Source organism: Euwallacea similis, chromosome 6 (genome assembly GCF_039881205.1).
Source record: "Euwallacea similis isolate ESF13 chromosome 6, ESF131.1, whole genome shotgun sequence".
NCBI classification, from domain to species: domain Eukaryota; kingdom Metazoa; phylum Arthropoda; class Insecta; order Coleoptera; family Curculionidae; genus Euwallacea; species Euwallacea similis.
Window position 1 is genome coordinate 6,423,066 of NC_089614.1, and position 19,951 is coordinate 6,443,016.

The 19,951-nt window shown below is 36.8% G+C and overlaps 1 protein-coding gene across 3 annotated transcripts in view; it reads right to left on the reverse strand.

Moving 5' to 3' along the window:
* Nucleotides 1–17,154, reverse strand: part of trh (trachealess) — a 64,725-nt gene extending 47,571 nt beyond the window's left edge. For all 3 annotated transcript variants that reach the window (XM_066391092.1, XM_066391091.1, XM_066391090.1), the window contains exons 1-2: nucleotides 16,822–17,154; nucleotides 4,181–4,213 (exon numbers count right to left, since the gene is read on the reverse strand). In XM_066391092.1, coding sequence (XP_066247189.1) covers nucleotides 4,181–4,213; nucleotides 16,822–17,030 — 242 coding nt within the window. In that variant the 5' untranslated portion in view covers nucleotides 17,031–17,154. The remainder of the gene's footprint in view (nucleotides 1–4,180; nucleotides 4,214–16,821) is intronic.
* Between the last annotated feature and the right edge of the window lie 2,797 nt (nucleotides 17,155–19,951).

The window sequence follows — 19,951 nt, forward strand, 5'->3', positions numbered from 1 at the left end:
AAAATTTTGTTATGTGATTTTTTTGTATTAAACTTTAGATTTTTTACCTATCATTTCTAGATGTAGGGCTTAAATATTTACTTATTACAAAAAAAAAATTGTGACAGGTGTCTATGTTTTTCAAATATTTTTTAAGCTTTTTTTAGAAAGGGAAGGAATAAAATTAGTAACAATTTCTTCAATTCGGCTGAGGTGCTACAACACACACGAGCGTTTTAAAGGGATGCGTATATTAATAAATTTATAATTTGCAAAATTCTTAACTTTGGAAAAACGACGCCAACGCTCCTGGAATTTTCGCTGAAATGTAAAGTGACAATGAGGAAATTTGATAGAAAAATTTTGAGTGATTCAGTAGAGTTTTTATTAAAATTTATTGTGTTTAAATTTAATGCGAGATTTGTATTAAATTTATTATTTGAAAATGTATAGTTTGAGGGGAAAGAAGCCTACGTCAGTAGACTTCCAAACAAATGTTAAGCCTATATATTTAATTTATAACTTAAAACTTGTAATTTGAGAAGAAAGCTGTTCCTAACTTATGAAGTTTATGAAATAATATAGAACAGTTGAGTAAGGCGTCAGAGGCAGCTTCAAGTTTTTTACTAAACGACTTAACTAACTGTGAAGGGTATTCCTACTAAATTAAAAATTTTTTAAATTATACATTTGAAAAGAAAAACATCTGCGTCTATGAAGATTTCGATGAAATATGACTATAAGAGAATTTGAAAAATATATTGAGGTACAGTTTCAGTGACAACCTCAAATCTTGTAAGCAATGGTTATTAAAGTGATTCTTACAAAATTTGTAATAATTAGAGAGGAAAGACTGTTACTTTTGATAATAGAATTTAAGGAAAAATCAAGAGCAGATTTTTTCAACATTTATTAACAAATTTGTAACTGAGAAAGAAAGAATTTTTCGATGAAACATAAAGTGATCAAGAGAATTTGGGAAAAAATGTTGATCTGTTGAGTAAGGCTCCAGTGGCTGCGTCAAATTTCTTAAATAACGGGCATTACGAGAGTTTGTACTAAATTCATCATTTGCAAAATGTATTAATACACTTACTAACTTACAAACGCCATTTATCTACTATCCCGTATACTTTTATTAATTTTTTTGTTAATTTTTATTCATGAAAACAATACTGATATTTTATATTTTTTGATTGTGAGCAAAATTTGGCAACATTGTCCTGAAAGTCCAATTTAAGTTGACGACAAACTTTGTTGTGTTCTTGGGCTAATTAAACGGCTAATGTCGGATTACGTGTGGCCCAACTTTTATGGAGACATGTATGGAAGGGATTATCATTACATTATGGTAAGACAACGCAGTTAATTTCCTCAGGCTTTGAAGACCATACTGTCTAGCAATTTGTGACGTTTTACTGTTATTCCCGGTGATGTAACATATGTAAAAATAATTTAATTTGTATGCCATTTTCGATAAAATACAAATAGGAAAATGAAAATTGGAATTATGAGATATAAAGTCGTATGAAATATAGTCAGAGGTTCGTACAAACCTTTATTTGTAATTAAAATAACTATCAAAAAATATTAATTTCCCAGTATTTTTAATTAGAAGAGTAGAGTTGGATCTGTGAGTTTTTGTATTAATATTTGGTTTCATTATTAATTAATACTTGCAAACAAATTTAAAGTGGAGCTTAAAAATGTCGATGTTTTGTAGGAAATTTTATGATACCTAAAAATTTGTCTGTTTAATAAATACTCAGTTATTTCTAAACTTTAGGACGAAGTGATGAAATGGTTGTAAAATCAGTCAATACTTATTTGGTATTGATGAATTATTTTATGAAATATCTCATACATGTAGTTGCTTTCGTCGCAAAAGACACGCTTAAATTTTATTTGCTCAGGCGCTATAGATCATAATATCTAGAATTTGTGACATTTTATTGTTGTGCCTCGTGATGTATCATTGTAAAAATGATTTGATCAATTTTCGTCTTATGCCATTTGCGATAAATTGGAATCATAGTATAAGATATACAGTCGGAGGTCCCTCGAAGCGGATATATTAAACAGGGTTAGCACGTGCGTATAAAAACTTAAAAATCTCCGTGACTTAAAAACTGGTAGGGGCTCTGAGGTGAGGTCCAATGCAGCATACCATCGTTCGACTTTAAAAAAGAGCTGGCTTGCCGACCATGCAGAATGGTCGGGCTGCCTCGCCAGATAATATCATATGGACCACCGTTCAATCGATTCTCGAAACAAATACACGACCATATATGTCACTAACCTTCAGCAATCTGCAACTACCAATTATGGTCTAATTGGTTTGGAGAAACAACATTGATTTTCTGCACTTTTATTTATGGCTTTTAATATGTTGATTTAATTGGGCGAGGCGAAACTGCCTATTTAAGTGTGCGTTACTCGCCTTAAGAATCTTCTTTTGACGAGTGCAATTATCCAATAGTAGAGTTAATTTTTTTAAGGGCGAGCTTTAATGGTAGATAAAAGCTTGTAGACGAGCACTGAGCCGGCCATTGGCATCACTTGACAGAAGAAGAAAAGTTCTCGCGAAAAAAGAGGCCATTGTTTCGAAGTTTATATATTTAGTTCCATTTTAGGAAGCAACATAAATTAACCAGACTCAACACCGCTGTTCGTCAGAAGAGCTGCATGCCCGCAACAAGTCTCCTTACCGATGGACATGTTTGTTCAACTCTTTATTGACCGATTTACAGTAAAATCTAACCAAAGTCGCCCTTCGGATTTGTTCTAAGGAGAGATCTTTTGTAAATTATCTTGAAATAATCAGGTACCTCGAAGAGATTCTATCAACATTAAATCTAAACCTGTTATGAAATTACCCCACAAGATTGCCCGCCGATTCAGGGTAATTTGGCTGGTAATAGAGGGGACCTGCCATTTAACCCAAAAAGGCGAACAAAACTTGTGAACCTCACTCATCACTGTTATTTTGCATTTGTGATTAGTCTTAGTAAAAGATAGTACTACAGGCGTTTATCTTTAAGTTTTATCTGTGGAACTATCAGATATTCCGGCCCTGATGAGGTTTAATGAGGAGACACCGGCAGAAGGGCCGCCGCATGCGACCGAAACGGCAATGGTCTGAGGACTTTTTGCCATCAATGGGTCGCGCGAGTGCAGACTACTAAAAACGAATTCATACCAAACATATTTCCAATCGATTAGGAACCCCGCAAGAATATTTCAGAGACAAAAAATCAAGTTTTCGACACTTGGCGGACAGTAGGGTCAATACCGCCGAAAAAACGCCGCTGAATTAAACCAGAAAACTATCCGCTGCGCAATTTTGTACAGTTTTTATGGGTTTTGCAGGAATATGCATTATGCTTAACTGATACAGTCTGGTGCAGGACAGTGTGACAAAAATAAAAACTCGATTGACCAGTGGCTTCTTGGTAGCACAAATCGATCGAACTCGCGGTCTCCGAACAAACCATTAAAACAAAATCAATAAGAGATCGATGGTCGTCGACGAATCTTTAAGAAAAGGTGTTTATGTTGGTGACCATTTGGTTCTGGGACAATTTTTCCTGCTGTACTTGAGAGATAGATAAAAAAATTAAATTTCAGGAACAATAATAATTAAAATTTGCTCCTTTTGTTTTTCACAATTCCTCGAGAAAAATTGCGGAATTTTAATTCATTTTATTTTATTCATTTTTATTATATTTTTTATTGTATATACTTCATTTTAAAAATATGCAATGTTTTGATGTCATTATACTGTATTTAGTTTTATCAAATTTGCAAACGTTTTTTCTATAAAACATTAATTATAAAAAATTTAGATTTCAGAGAATCTTTTCTTTCAAACTAAGATTTGGCAATCTCAATTCTCAATTTTTTATATTTAGTTTTTTCCTCATCTTATGAGCTTTGATTAAGTCTCTTCCTGGTTGCCATCAAGCATCTAGCAAATAGATAACAGCTAATAAATTGCTTCAAGTCATCCCTGTAATAGTTGAGGTTTTTTCAATGATTACCCTGTACTATTACCTACTGAAGATTCTTCCACAGCTGCAATGAAAATAGGTTGCATAAAATATTGATCAGGCAGTTGCAGCAAGCCAATGACTTTTACCCTTAAGAATGACACAACTAGCCTTAAATGCTATCACACTCTTTGTCTAATTAGTCCACTTACCTATCGGTCCAGCATAAAGTATCATCTCGATACCTGTAATAAAGTAAAAACCAACGTTAAAATTACGTACTGAAAATGTTAATATTTAAATTCTATACATTGCATCTACTTCGCATTGGCTTTTTGACCACCCAAGCACAACCCTTGCTACCTTGCGACAGACCCGCTACCGTATATTTCTATCAGAAACAAACAGTGTTACATCCATATGATAGATATGGTGACGTTGAGCAAGGCCCGATATGTAAATTCTAACGTACTTATTCGAAATAGTAGGAATCAAATTATATTTTATAGGGTCGTTATTTAATTAATGAAAAAGTGAACAAGGGCCTTAGAGGCGGCGTGCCTGGCAAAACATGAGATTTCAATTAAAGGACTCCTTAAATAACGAGGCCAGCCCAACATTTATAAAAGGTACCGATTATGTCTGTCAAGAACCATTACCAAGCACGCAAGCGCCACTGATCGTATTTTATTTATGACACTGTCCACAAATGTGACACAAATGTTGTAGAATAACGTGGCATTTATTTTAAGTACCTGTAGGTACTGGGTATAATTACCGAGCCTAATTATCTTAATTTCGTTTCAGACTCAAAAGGAGATTATCAACATCGACGGTAGTGTAGTACTTCGCGCAAACGATTGTTCGGCTTGCAAAGACAACTCATTTTTCTAACTTGGAGAAACGACTTTTTATTTGAAAACAACCGAAGACAGTACTAGAGGAAAAAGTTTGAACCGTCGGCAAGCAAGGGTAAGTTCATAGAGACCTGCTGTCACTAACTGCTACCAGACTTGACCATCTTTGGTCCGAGGTGATTAAGAAGACATTCAGTCAAGAAACATTGCTCGGCCTTATTTTATTTTTGCCAACCGCCGCAAAAAATACCCTTTAATGTTCGCTTTCATGTGCGCTGTTCTGTCTTGGTGTATTTCTACTTCTAAACTTTCCATGTAAAACACAAGACTTTCTAAGAATAAAAATTTACATGGCATTCAGTCGGGTTCACAAAAGGGGCCCTAACTTGTTGGGTCGAATTGACGTCTATTGACGGACAACGTACGACCGGCAAGACGTAATGTTTATACCATCCTCTCGTTTATTCAAACCATGCGATAAATAAATTTGGTCCACAATGAGACTGGTGCATTTCTTTCAATTTCAACGTCGATCTTTGTCGGGCTTACTTAAAATGGTCGCATGAAGCTACTACGACGATCAAGGAAGATAAGTTACCTACATGTCTAATTGTTTCTTCTCTATAATTACATTCCTTGGATTTGTCAAGTATTGTTGCTAAGAAAAAGTATCCGAAGTGGTAAAATAAAGCCCATTTGAGATGTTCTTGGCTCGACCCTATCCGTGCAAATTTCCCTGCATGTGACGTTTCTTTGTGATAAAAGTATGCCCCAAATAATCTAGAGAAATCATGAATCATAATGAAAATACTTACTTCTTGCAATTCAGTGATTCTAGCAGCAAGAAAAGCCACTCAAACCGAAACAGTTGGGTTGGGATTTGGCTGCCTATAGGGTGGCAGTTGTTTCTGGGTCAGATTCCCATTTATATTTTCGAATACAGGGTGTTTAAAAAATGGGTTCAAGAATCAAGGGTGTAATTTCTTGGTCCATTCTAAGGAAAAAAGCTTCTATTAACATGGGTCCACAAACGCACCGTTTTCAAGATACAGGGTGTAAAAAAAAATACCGGTATTGCTGTCTTTGTTTTTTTTGTTGTTATTGCTTTCTGTTCATGGAAATGTAATGTTGCAAATGTTATTTAATAGTGTTAACTGTTGTACTGCCAGTTTGTGTTCATTCTTTCTTACTATAAAAATGCTTTTTTATACTAATTCAGAGATGGCCGATATGCATTTTATGTACGGTAGTGGTAAAAAAAATCATCTAGCTTCTTTTCGGCGAAGATGTGAATTCTGTGTACAAATGGCAAGTAGACAGAACAGTAGAATACCTTCTTTAAGTAAGGAAAAAAAGTTAAAACTGTTTTTGATCTTGTTTTTCTTTGACAAATTTTTTTTTTTGACACCCTATATCTCGAAAACGGTGCGTTTGCGGACCCATGTTAATAGGAACTTTTTTCCTGGGCTAAAGAATCACGCTCTTTATTCCTAAACCTTTTTTTCAACACCCTATATATAGGCACAAAGCAATTATCACCCTGTAGATGGTTAGCTCTAACTGTATATTAAAACGTGTGTATAAAAGCTGTGCATTAAACGAGAAAAGTAAAAATGTAACACTGCGTCACGCAAAGCATAATAATAAATAATGTAAAAAATGTATTCAAAACAAACACTTTCACACAATAGTTCCAAGATTTTGATCGGCCAAATATCAGTAAGATCCTTTTCGATCGATTGATTAGAAATTGACCGTGCACCACACTAGTAATGGATTTGATTCGGCCACGCAGTACTGTGTGCATATTTAACTACTAAAATAGTAATAAAAATCTTTGTCTCAACCATAAAACTAGCCGTTTTATATGATGTCGCTACGACTTTTATAACCGGTCAACTCTAATTTGTCATAAATTTTAGTAAAGTATGTATTGTGAGTAAGGTGCAATGTGACTTACAATATTTCGCGTCACGAAAACGTAAATTTCTGTATTAACTTTTCCGCTTTTATTTTTCCCACATATTTTTTGAATTCTCAATAGTATCAAATAGAGTTGCCCGGTTTTGACCGAATCGAACTGTAACTTGGATCACACACATATATTAAACCTCTGTTTTTTCATCAATCGCAAGGTTTAGTAACATCAAAACTCAACTTGTGTCCTGCCCCGACAAGCAGTCATTTGGGTCACTGATCCATGGGAATCTGTTATCTCTCGGGTTTCCAAAAAACAAAAACTAGCACAGTCCACATCCAAATAAACTTAATGAACATGAGTAATTACAAGGACAATTAATGTTTAACATGTCTGCCGGGTCATTTGAAGCGGAAAATGTCATGAGAACCCACATATTATGTCCGGACATGTTCACGTAACCTCTGACTTTACGTTTGTCGGTACCACCTGAGATACCTGGCTTCTAGGAAGAAGTTCATTCTTCAGTAATCTCTCGCTTATGTGAGGATGCTATTTTGTAACAGGATAGCACTGTTTTATAATTGTTGAGGATTTTTCATTTTCGTGAAATCAAAGTAATGAGGTGATAATGTGGAAGGTGACAATGGCGGGTTTAAACTTCATGTATATTGCCATCTATTTGTAGTATAAATTGGATATTACGTTTAGATTTGCCGAGTGGCTGTTATAAATCATGTCGAACTGTCTCCGAAGTTGACATTGATGGACTGTACCCGGCCAGGCTGCATTTACATTTCGTATTCAGCGTTTGTCCTGTACTCTCGCCGTTTTTGTGTGTTTTAGGGCGCTCGAAAGGACACACAATTTTTCATCTCCAACAATTAGATTAAAAGTAAGTTGACTGCAAAGCCTCCATCTCAAAACGCACGAGGCTCTCGTTACTGCCAAAAATGCCCATTCTCCGTCCCGTATAAGATCCGTAATGTATTCCACCACAAAAGTACAATTTATGTAATGGAAAAAACTCGTTACTCGCTTTTTATGATCCGCAGGACAGTTTTCTTTGTTACACGTTCTTTAAAAATTTATTTCTAAAATTGCCTCATTTCGTTCCCCTCGAAACGTTTACTCAGTCCCCAAGTTTCAATCATCGCAACTTTAATAAACTAATTGGGCCCAAAAGTAGATAAAGTAAACATAAAGTCATCATCCAAAGAGTCTAATTTATCGAAGAAACACGGGAACGAAGTAATATCCACAACGAGGCAAATAAGAGCTTAAGCCTGAGTGATGGGGAAATAATCGCCGATTGTTTGCATTGCACAATTTCCCATCAAGTGACGTGTATGCGGAAATTGGTGCCAATCTCAGGGGAAACGGGCCATGTAGGGCCGCGATTAGATATCTATGGCACAAAAGAACTTCCCGGGCAGATTTAATAAAGTAGGTGCCGTCTTCGATGGTCCGATATGTACTCCTTGATCGCAGATTGCTTTTTATTTACACGACCAGAGCAGGGCGGGAATTCAATTCATTTTTGACCCTTTTAGCGTCTCAGATTTTGACATATAACTCATCTAATATCCCTAATAAAGCAGATTTAGCAGAAAAGCCAACAAAATTATTAAAGTATTTTTTCATAACAATTTTAAAGTACATCATTTTGAGTTAATTTTAGGTTATATTAGGAAAACTATGCTGCATGTCTATGCTTGATTTAGTTTTATTTTTTTACAATAATGACAAAAAACTTTTTTGATCCGCGTAATTTTGTTAAAAAAATAGCTTCATCGGCTATAGGTTTTTTTTTATCTATGTTGTGCATTGGCAGCATTCAGCAGATTTTAGGGTAATAATTTTTTTTCAATGGGAGGTTCTCTCTTTGCCAACTACAAAGTTTCGAAAAAACTTACATATGACACATCAGTTTATGTGTCAAGTAGTTAGGGTATAATATTGTATATACTCAAACTGTATTATCTTAACTTGACAACACAGAGATTTTCTTCTCACCAATATCGCAAAAACTAGAATTCATTTAGTACGGACCTAGGCCCTTTGGACCTATTATCATGCATAGTCTGACTTTAGATTTTCCTCAAGTTTTCGCAATGAACATTCTTGTTGCGCCCTTTTGAGTCTCCGTTTCCTTCTTTCTACATGCCGATTCCACTCTAAAGACGCCTCTAGTTGAGTGTTGCGTTGTCAAGTTTAATTGAAAGTAAGAGAGAAAGTTTCTTTGGCGAAGAAAATTTAGAAAAGGGTTTTTGTACCTTAACTAGTTAGTTTGCATGTGGAAGCTGACGTATGACATTGACAATGACAAGTGGACTGCGTCTGAAATACTTAAAGAGCAATTCATTGTGAGGAGAAAACACTTTGTGTCAATGATCAGGACTGAATTCGCAGGAATACGTTACAATTCGCAGGGATACATGTATAACATAAATTCCAAACGTGGGGTAAAACTGTATTTTGAAGAAACGGCAACAGGGGCTGTTTCAAGTTTCAGGATTATTAACCACGGTCGGATGACTATATTCACTCGAATTGTCGGTTGGTTAACTTTTTGGGCCCTTCGGGCGATCGAAATAGCCTAAACATTACTTTTGCACTTTATCGCACCTCCATGGGGATAGTCGGTTGAGCGGTTCGTCGAGGGCTGCAGCCATAATTCTGTTTGATGTAGACGTTTAATAAATAATGACATCTTAATTTTAGCCGCTTAGCCAAGACTCGTGATATATGAAGAAAGCTGCTCAAGGCGAGCGGTATTTAAACTAATGTATTTGTCCACGCCAAACATTAGTCGCTATACTAATAAAATAAAACATATAGCACCTGTTTCTGGCGGGGTCATTCCTTTTTACATGTTATTTGACCGCCTCTCTTTGCTTTATACTGGGTGTTCAAAACACGACGGTCGACCTTAGATTCAAATTTAGCTTATTATTTAAGAAAACGTTTAGCAGTAAAAGCACAAAAACGTCGCCATAAAGTATGGTGGTAATACCTCGAAACCAGTAGCAAAAGCGGTACGATATACGTACCTAGATAACATCCATTAGTACTAATTGGTATCGGACGTATAATATTTTCCGCACAATCAGTTCGCGTGATGATTCTCGCTCTCTCGGCGCGTTCCACTAACAACAGTAGCCCTGGTTTTTAGCAGGTACCTACTCATCGCGTGAGAGAGACGATCTGCAGTGATTTATTATGACTATATTTTAAGTAGACTAGTTAAACGACTTTTATAGCATCGATTCCTTTGAAAAAATCCATACCATGTAACTAATGATGCATTTAATCGGGAATTATTCGTAGTATTAGTACCTAGCACTCATAAATTAGACACCTTCTTTTTTAGGAGGTGTCGGGCCATAAAACTCACCTCTTGCATTGCCATTATAAAAGGCACTACATCGATAAAACGAGCATAGAACACCACTAGGAATGTGATTTACTGATGCCACGCACCAGCTTGAAAATACCTCAGGTACGTTTGATTTTTTCCTTTAAATGAAACGTGCGGTCTCTGTATGAGTCAAACTCAATGAACATTTAACAAAGAAAGGGCCAAAGGCTCATCATAGAGTCATTAGGCAAGATCGAGAGGACGTCGGTGATCGGTAATCTAAGGCCGTTACCAGCACATGTCCGCGACAAGTTTGCGACGAACGCCAGTTCCAGACACATGTTACGTTTTGGGATTGGTTTTATGTCGTTTACATGACACGTAGGGCCTTTACATTCCACTCTGTCAACTGTATTTTAATCCCTAAGCGATTACGAATGACTCTTCCTGATTAGTTTTTTTTTTTTTTCGAGCGAGTTTATGACGCTGCACAACTTAAACCGAAAAAAGTCAACCGAGAAGTAGAAATAAAGAAAAACTTTAAAAACGAATTAACTTTTTTTATTGGGTGGCAAATGAGCGGAACGCTCGGGGATTTGTAATAAGGGCGCATTTTTGGCGCGAGCCCCTCTGCAGCCCTATTGTCAAGTGCCTTAAACATAATACTTTTCGAAGGGAAGAATGAGGCCCTTTCAAGGCGGGTACCCTCGGAACGAGCATGTAAAATAGGCTTTATTATAAGAAAGTTCCCATTTAAGACCAAATGACGGAAAATTTAAGGCGTCACGCAGTTGGCGCGCCTCGATAAATCAGTCGACTGATACCAACGTTATCGATCAGCATCGTGATGCTCGAGGTAGAACAATGATGACTTTTTCCGAGTTTGGCTTAAGTAAATTAGGCCTAATTGCAAATGAAACTTTTTCCCACACAGTATTACCATGATGTGGTTAGACAACAAGTTCTGCTTCTAGTCATCCATAAACCAGCGTGTTCAGATTTATATTTCGTGAAGCCAAGCGAAAAATTGTATTTAAATTGGCCTGAAAAAATTACATTTTTTTTCTTATTACCGGATTTTTACTATGAGTCCAGGATAGCTGGGTGCAACTAAAATCGAGGTGCACTCCGTTAATATTTTTTCTGGGGCAAAATTGAATGGTATATGTTAAGAACACGGTATACTAACGCGACTATATGGAATGATTTATTTGGTAAATTGTTCATTCGAATTCTGTGAAATTTTTTGGAACAACCTATAGTAATAAAATACCAGAAGTTTTTCTTTCCTGGGAGAAATAGTTTAAATTTAGAGTTAAACGTTATCGTGTCTCATTGAATTGGGTTGACACATAACTCTCAATATAACTCGCCTCTCTAAGTGATGCCCTATTAAACCTTTGTCAGGCAATTGCTGGATATCATGACACAATGTGTTCCACGGTGTCCTTCTCCAGACCCAGCCGGAATTCCGATTGTTCGGTCGCCATCGCTATTATTACTTGTTGCCTGTGTAACCGTAAAATGGCTCTCTCATTCGATGGACCTGGAAGGAACTTCTTCTAGTGTATTATATGGCGTACAGAAATACTCTGCAACCTCCACTGTTCGCTGGGACGGAGAAATCTTTGTTACTTCATTAGTCTCCATGCTGACTGTGAATTTTGTAACGCTACATACTTGAGTATGAAGGTCCTCTTCCATACGTTGCTCTTCAGAAAAATCGGAAAGAGAAGAAGATTGTGGAAACATTTCATAGCATCTGTAGGCGTAGTTTTCATTGATGTTATTTTGACTTTTCGAAATACAAGGTGGTCCAATTGCTATGGGCCACTATTGCTATCTTCTAAACCGTAAACGGTACAAATTCGGTTAAATTAGACAAAACTTGTCAAATTTGATGACAACTTAAAATCTCGAAGCACTGTTGCCAAAATGTTTTCGGTTTCGAAAGTATTGAGAAAAAACGAAATTTTGCCGAAAACATGTTTCGTTTTCTTATGCTTTTAGGTTTGTCTTGTGGAAACTATAAATTTTATTTTGCTCTAATCTTAAAACTCTAATGTAGAACCAAATAAATTAGGTACCTCTGTTGAAATAAAAAATTCAATGAATGATCCAGGTCATTGTTGAATTGAATCTAGGTTCTTATTTAAAAAGTTGAAGTTAGTGTCGATATATTAGAAACTAAAATTGCTGTTTTTTAATACTTAACATTAGTGTGTAGAGCTTTAAAAACCAATAAAATGTTGTAAGAAAAACTTTTTTCGAAAACCCTTAGTTTTCGATTTATTTACAATAAACTTTTTCGGCAAAATTTCGTTTTTTCCCCAATACTTCCGAAACCGAACAAACTTTAGCAACAGTGCCTCGAGATCTTAACTTGTCACCAAATTTGACAACTTTTGTCTAATTTAACTAAACTTGTAACTTTTACTGTTTATAAGATAGCAATAGTGGCCCATAACAATTGGTCCACCTTACATGCCTTGTTCGCCGCTATTTTAAATCCGAATATTAGATTGTGAAATTTAGCCCTCTTCTGTTTACATTAAAAATAACTGCGGTTAAATCTGAAGTTGCAAAATATGCAAAATTCCATAAAAATAATACACATTTTTAGTTCGATTGTAAGTCAGAATCTAACATTACCCTCTATTATGTATGTTCTGTACGTGGCCTGTCAGTATTTTTCCACCAAAGGAAATCCCGCGTACAAGAAAATCCTTTCAAAAATTCAACGGATACATAAGCTTGATTGCATTGCAATGCTGGTCAGGTACATGCCATAAAGCAACATGGGGAAAAATTTGCGCGCTACGCATCAGACCCCTCGTAGACACGCAACATTCGCGGTCTTTTATGCGTAATAAGGATGTTTAAAGTTGGCCATAACGGCGCTATTTGATGGTAAACGCCGAATATTAGGTGCCAGTGGAAACACAAACAGATGTGCCAGATTGCCGCGATTTCATTGTAAAATTTTACACGCTCAAATTCTCGTATGTGCGAAAAGGGGACGCATCGACAAGACGTATCGCCCTCCGGTGACAGTTGGATGTTTAGGGCTATTTAAGGGTTATAAATATTGTTCCTCACGTTTATTGTAATTTCGACCGTAATATTTGTTTTCCAAACTGGCGTCACTGAATTAATATTTTATGGCGCTTATCCAACAAGCGACAGTGCGTGCATGGAGGAAATTTCCCAAAAGGACTTTGCATTCAGAGCTTATCCCAAATCCTATTTTCGCGTTGCGGTAAGAAAAAACACCGAAAAGTATGATTTATGCATAACAAGCCCCTTTGACAGCCGCGCCGCCGTCTTTAGAGGCATTATAAAGTAGTGTTCATGAGCTGAATCGCGAACACTTTGATTTTTCCTTCTGGAACACGGAGACGGGCTAGATCGGCACTAAGATGGGGTGACGAGGCTAATCAAAATGCATGGGCTTAGTCCTTTGCTGTGTTGCTCAGCTAAAATAAAAAGTCCGCAAATTTTTAGAGACTCCTTTGCATTTTTAATGGCTGTCTGTTATACACTAATATTTACTTCGTCACAATTGAAAATGACTGCTGGGAAATTGGTTCATAAATTGCGTTCCCTCGGCTCCACAATAACAAGTTTTATTAAACTCAAATGTCATCAATTTCGTAGAAGAAAAACATGCAGAAAAAGCATTAAAATCAGTAATACGGCCTATTGGTTTCAATTAAATTCAGTCATTTTCAACAGAACGAAAGATTGTGAAATGATGAGGTTTCCTCGTTTTTGAACTACCAAAAGTACCCAACTAGGGAGAGATGGACTATCCTAACAACAAACAATTGAATTAGTAACTTGAGTTTCTCTCACTTTCGACACCGTCAAAGTAAGTCAACAAGCGTAAATTTCCTCACTTTCAACACAAATTCCCTAACTCAGAACTTGTACTCCCGTAATAAGCGATTGAATTTCTGAACGTCTTCAACTTAGCAACATACAATATTTCCCTCTAAGCGTTTAAACGCTTAGAGGGAAATCATTCTTAAGAAATAGGCATAAGATAATCCCTAAGAGGCACTTGTCGCAATGAAAACAGTACTTGTTTAGGCAGACAAATAATATCGGGGTGAAAATCTTTGCCCTGACTGAACTTCTAAACTTCATTTAAGAAATCTGTTTGTACAGTTAAGAGGGGAGAAATGAAACGCAAACATTAAGGAAGCGCTAATCAGGATTTGCTTTATTGCATAATGGGATCAGTTTTCGTGGTACTTATTAGATTAATCTCCGGTTGTGTTTTGTCGTGATACTACACCTCCGAAGGTTTAATTTAAGTAGTGTTAGTGCCGCAGCGGCTCTCGACCTTGGTACAGTGCCATATTCATCATAAGACCGGTTACAGATTTTCAAGAACAAAACAGGAGCCGATTATCATGCTTGACTAAAGTCGTACCTACCCAAAATGAAAAAAATCGGCCTAAAGCGGCTTGAAATTAAGAAGATTGAGTTCTTTATGCGAAGTTCAATTAAGACAAACTTAGGGCTGGGGAAAACTGAAAAATTTCGTATTTGAAAATACGTAGGACCTCTATGAACTTTTCATGGAACGTATATCAACCTGCTGCAAGTCGGTGTTGTTGCTTTTCTAAAATATCCACTAACCAAATCAAATCGACCTATTTTCAAAAACGAGTACTTTGAACTCGAATATTTCACCTTAACGAATGACTTTTAGAATTGTGTATTCCAGTAGGATCGATTCATTGTAGTTATCACGTAAGTTCATTGAAGAGCATATACCAGATGAGGATGAGCCAATCGAATGGTGGGGCAAATGAGAATTTAAAAAGACATAATTGGACATTTTTTCTTTAATTTAGAGTTTGATTTCGATAGTTTCGTTGATGATAAAAGGAAGTTTTATAGAGAAAGGAAAATATTTTTGAATAAATGAATCATTGAAATTTGAGTAAAAATTTAAACAGCGCCTTTACTGGCATACAGTTAGAATGAACAGATGAATAAATTTGGAAATAAGATGTATATTTTTGAAGACATTTTTGCTAAGTTTTCAATTTATGTTTCCTAACCAATGAGTCAATTTCACGTATACTCAGAAAATTTTTTTAAGCCGTCTCGAGATTTGAACCTTCTCAGAAAGTTCAAATCCGTAAAACCCTGGGTGCTCAACTTCTAACCGAAACTATGCTAGTATTGCCCAACAATCTTTCTGACGTCTTCTAGCATAGCTTCTAGTCTCAAATTTAAGTTTGCGCACAGATCGTTTTATGGAACGATGGAAACCATACTGAATTAAGCCAACAAACCAGAAACTCTCCTCGATGCTTAGTTAAAGATTACGATAATTTCTCAAAATAAGTGACATTAGAAAAATTAGAGAAATGAAAATGAAAGGCTTGTCTCCCCTGTAATTTCGTCTTAAAATAATTCCGTGCGACGAATTTTTATAGGCAGGGGTCGAGTTTTTAAGTTCAAGGGGTGTAAATGTAAGAGGCTAATGTCTTTACGGGCTGCGAAGGGTTCGATCAGAAATTTGCAAGTATGATTTTTTTCACAGCAAGTTGATTATACTTTAAAACAGTGGATTCCTCCCCCAGCTATGTTACACGCGCCACTTTGTTAAACCCATCGAGTCAAAAGTAGGGCTGCTGTATTAATTTGTGTTCCTCGCAGCAGCTTGTAGTATTATGAATCTGATTTTTCTTCCCCCCAGTCTTGCGACATTACGAGGATTTTCTTTTAATAGTTATTTATGGAACGTTTTCAGGAGTTGAAAAAATTGTTGTTACTGCAGATGTTGACCTATTAAAATTCCTTATTTATTGCCGATTAATCACTTATGTAATAAATAGTTTTACAAACATCGTCACGCGACGTGCAGGAAATCGTTACATACATGTGATATGTAGGTACCTACCTACTTATGAATTTATAAGCAACCAAGAAAAAGCTTCGCCCATTGAGAACAAGTTGAGTGAAACTCGCCTGACTAGAAGAAATAAGTCTGCAATGTTAAAATTAACATCAATTAAAATTTAAATGAGATAAGCCCCAGTGATTTCGTTTAGCACATTACATTTTTGTATCGTCGCTGATTTAATAATAAATTTCCCGCAATATGCGTTTCAAAAGAACTACACCGGATTGGGAGACGTATAAGGCCAAAACAGCTACTCATTCTGACGGACTTTTTCGAGCAAAAACGGTCCTCAATTTTTGTTGCTTTATTATTCTGTCAGGCTGATTAGCACAATGTGTGCAAAAAACAGGCGATTCCTTATTAGAAGCAATATCTTGTGCAAATATGGATTCCAAGTCCTCTCGATAGCCATTTTATAAGGATATTTACCATAGCTGTGCATATTTGAGAAAAGTTGCTCTGGTACGCCACTTTCCCTTTTATTTACTTTTTATCTGATATTCTCACTTTAGGTACAATATTCCACCAGTGGTTGACGCATTCCTGACATAAACTTGTACTGATATGTTTCCACATATCAAAGGACATTATATCAGCCGGGTTCGGATCCCGATGGAAAGAAATAGATCAACAAGTGGTCAAGTTTCCTAAACCGGCTTTAAAGCTCTCGAACGAGGGCACGTATCGTGGGGTGTAACGGGAAACGAATCTGGGACACTACAACCCTAAGAATTATTATTAATCAAATTTGCGAGGATGCCCATCGCAATTTTAGTCTTCAAAAAACTCACCGATAGTACGGAAACCCTTGGGGCATATGAAGATCCATAGGGCCACCTGGATGGTGGGCCGCAGCATACCCGTGGGGTTCCCCAGTTTGCATGATAGAAGCGGCGGCATGATGCCCCAGGACGGCCGCCCAGGGCGGCGCGCCGAAACCACCCGGATGATCCAGCTCGAATCGGCGTGAACTCACAGTCACAGAAGCACCCGAGTGCATATGCCACTCGCACGAGCACTAGCGCCAGTACATGACCATCACCATCACTCACTAGTACGGCACTTCTTGGACACTCGTGTGTACTACGTTTGTTGAAGGAACGGCGGTTCACGTTGCGGCGATCGCGAAGTCACGGCCATTGATGGGCAGCGGTGGCGGCCGCGCTCAATGAGCCGATCGCGGGGGGCGGAGTCTCGTGGCGGCGCCCCGGTCACGTGACGAACGCCCGCCGAGCGGCGCCGCCCACGGGCGGGCCAGGCTCGCGCACCCGTGCTCAAGGCACTTTGAAGAAACATAATGCGTATATATTCAAACGACGTTATATATATCATACATACTACAGGGTGCTTTCCTGACGGGATGGTTTTTAGCTGGTCGTATCTGAGAGATTTTTTGGCAACATTGTAATTACGACAAGCAATATTAATTAACGTTACACCAAAAGTTAATATTCTAAAACGGTTAACTTAAATACGTTGGCAATTACAGGAAAAAATGGTTCGGCATTGTGGAGCTTGCGCGATCTTAGAGCTGCTAGACGTGACGCGCTGAAGCAGTGGCAAGATGCGTTACCTATACTCTGTTCCAAGGGGTAAACTATTTGTTTGATTTGAATTATCTTTTTTTAAGTATAACAGATTGTAGACACACGTTCAAGCAAGTACTTTTATTATTTAATATCAAGTATATCATCACTAGTAGAAAAGAAAAAAACTTTTATGGGTATTGAAACAAAACGCCAACGAGGGAAACATGCAAATCGGCTAGGAGACAAAGATTGTTTTTGTAATTTTAATTTTTCTATTTATCTCCATTGCTAATTTCAAAAAATATTTCTTTCTTAACGAATATGAATGTTTGACAGCTCCTTTTTGTTCAGGAATTGCTTGAAAATCTTTAAGCAATTGTTAAGTTTATTTAAAATCGTATGAAACTCGTTAAACACCTCAATAAACCGTTTCATAATGTTTCTAAAAAGTAAAAAAAAGTAAAAAAAAGCCGCTCAAAAATAGATAGAAATGTCTCTGCTTCGAACAAATTTCCGATAAAATCCGAAAGTTCAAAAGGCGAATTTTAACTGTTTGCCAGTAGAAAGGAGCCATTTGCACCTTAATTAATTTTTAGCTTTGGTGGATATGAACACCTTGTATTACGCAAAAAAACAGATTAATATTGAATAGATCCGTTTAAAATATCAAATAGAGGGCGACTACTCGTGTAATCTTAACTTTTTCCCCTTTTAGTTCAAAGTCAATGTTAAAATAACTCTAAACGCAACGCATAAAGTATGCATATTCCGTGTGTAGAAGCATATTTCCTTATCGTTAATGATTCTCTCATTTAAATCAGATAAACAAACTACATATTTTGAACTAGTTAATTAATTTTACGGCAGCATAGGCGTATCACTGCCTCTAACCGAAACAGGTCGTACCTATTCAAGGTTTGTTGCTTTTCATGAATGGAACTATAACTCACCTACAGCCCACGCGTTTTGTACGAATGTCTAAATTATATCCGTCTAGGACAAAATTGTTGGCTCTTTCTCAGACTTCTGTATGCGTTTTACAACATTTTTATCGTGTCATCTTGAAGAACGGCCATAACGAACCCGCAGCGCTCTTGTATACTACAATCGTAATGTCAGTCATGATCTTTTAATTTAATTAGGCGACCACGCAAAATTAATGTGGGAGAGCTATTTGTAAAGCAGTCTCTTATGTTAACGTAGTTAAATTCGTATTTCGTAATAAGAACGAATCTAAGATCATACTTTTCTCTGCAGCCAAGAATTACTGAAAATTCGGTTTCCTTTAGGCAGCTTCAATATGGAAGTTATCGCGGGAAAGAAATCAGATACCTATATCACAGAAAGAGCGATATTTTACAAAGTTAATTTAACGCCTGACTGCATGCTACTTCACAATTGTTTTTTTATGCTGTTCCCTTTATAAGGTGCATCCATTTCCAAGCTAGATAGACGGAAAAATAAACTTTGTGAGGAATTCGTTTGGTAATCGGTTCTTCGGAGATAATTAATGTTAGAGCCGTTAATCGATGTATTCACTTTAGCTACGAATAATAAGACACGCGAAACAGACCTGTTATTTAGTGCGCTGCATTTCTCGCAGGAAAATTTGAAGATGAATTTTAGTCTCCTCCTTATGCGAAGATTATCCAAATTTCATATCTAGTCAGCTGTGAAGGTTGTTGAAGAAAAGGACATAGGTCGATAAAAGTAAGTAAAGAAACATAACCTAACTCGGCTCCTTTGTCAAATATTAATTTTAACGTCATTTTGCGGCATACGATCAAGCTACGACCTACTTTTTATTTTCTATTTCTCTTGTGTAAAATTCCACAGCTGGCTAGATATGAAATTTAAATGATCTCATAGTATATGCGCGAACTAACCTGTCCTTAGAGAGTAAACGTTATGATGAAGATGGTTTCGGGTCGCTTTCTTTCGGCACTTGCGAAATCGTAATCAAGAAATCGTGATTTCGCGTTTTCGATTCCAGACAGAAATCCTCCCCTTCCTGTCCTTCCGAAACAGAAATTTTTTTGATAATTCCGAGGGGCGCAGGAGGATTATGCTTCCGGATCCTTGTTTTGTCAGGTATGAATCACAACTAGAACTTAAAAAAGAGCGAAGGAATGTGATCCTTAAATCGCAACGCATATTGAGCCAAAGTGTCCAATCCAAAATCGAATTAAAGCGGTTCTAGACACCTATACTACTCAGAGGCCGGTGAATAAATCAAGTCAATGACTAATTTCATACTCAAATGCTCAAATTCTATGTTGTATTTGTAACCGAGTTACGCACATGTAGGTTTCTAGCGTAACTGCAAGTAGTCTCAAGGGAAATCGTTTATTCAGGAGGGTCTGTCTTAATTTACCCACCCCATACAATAAAC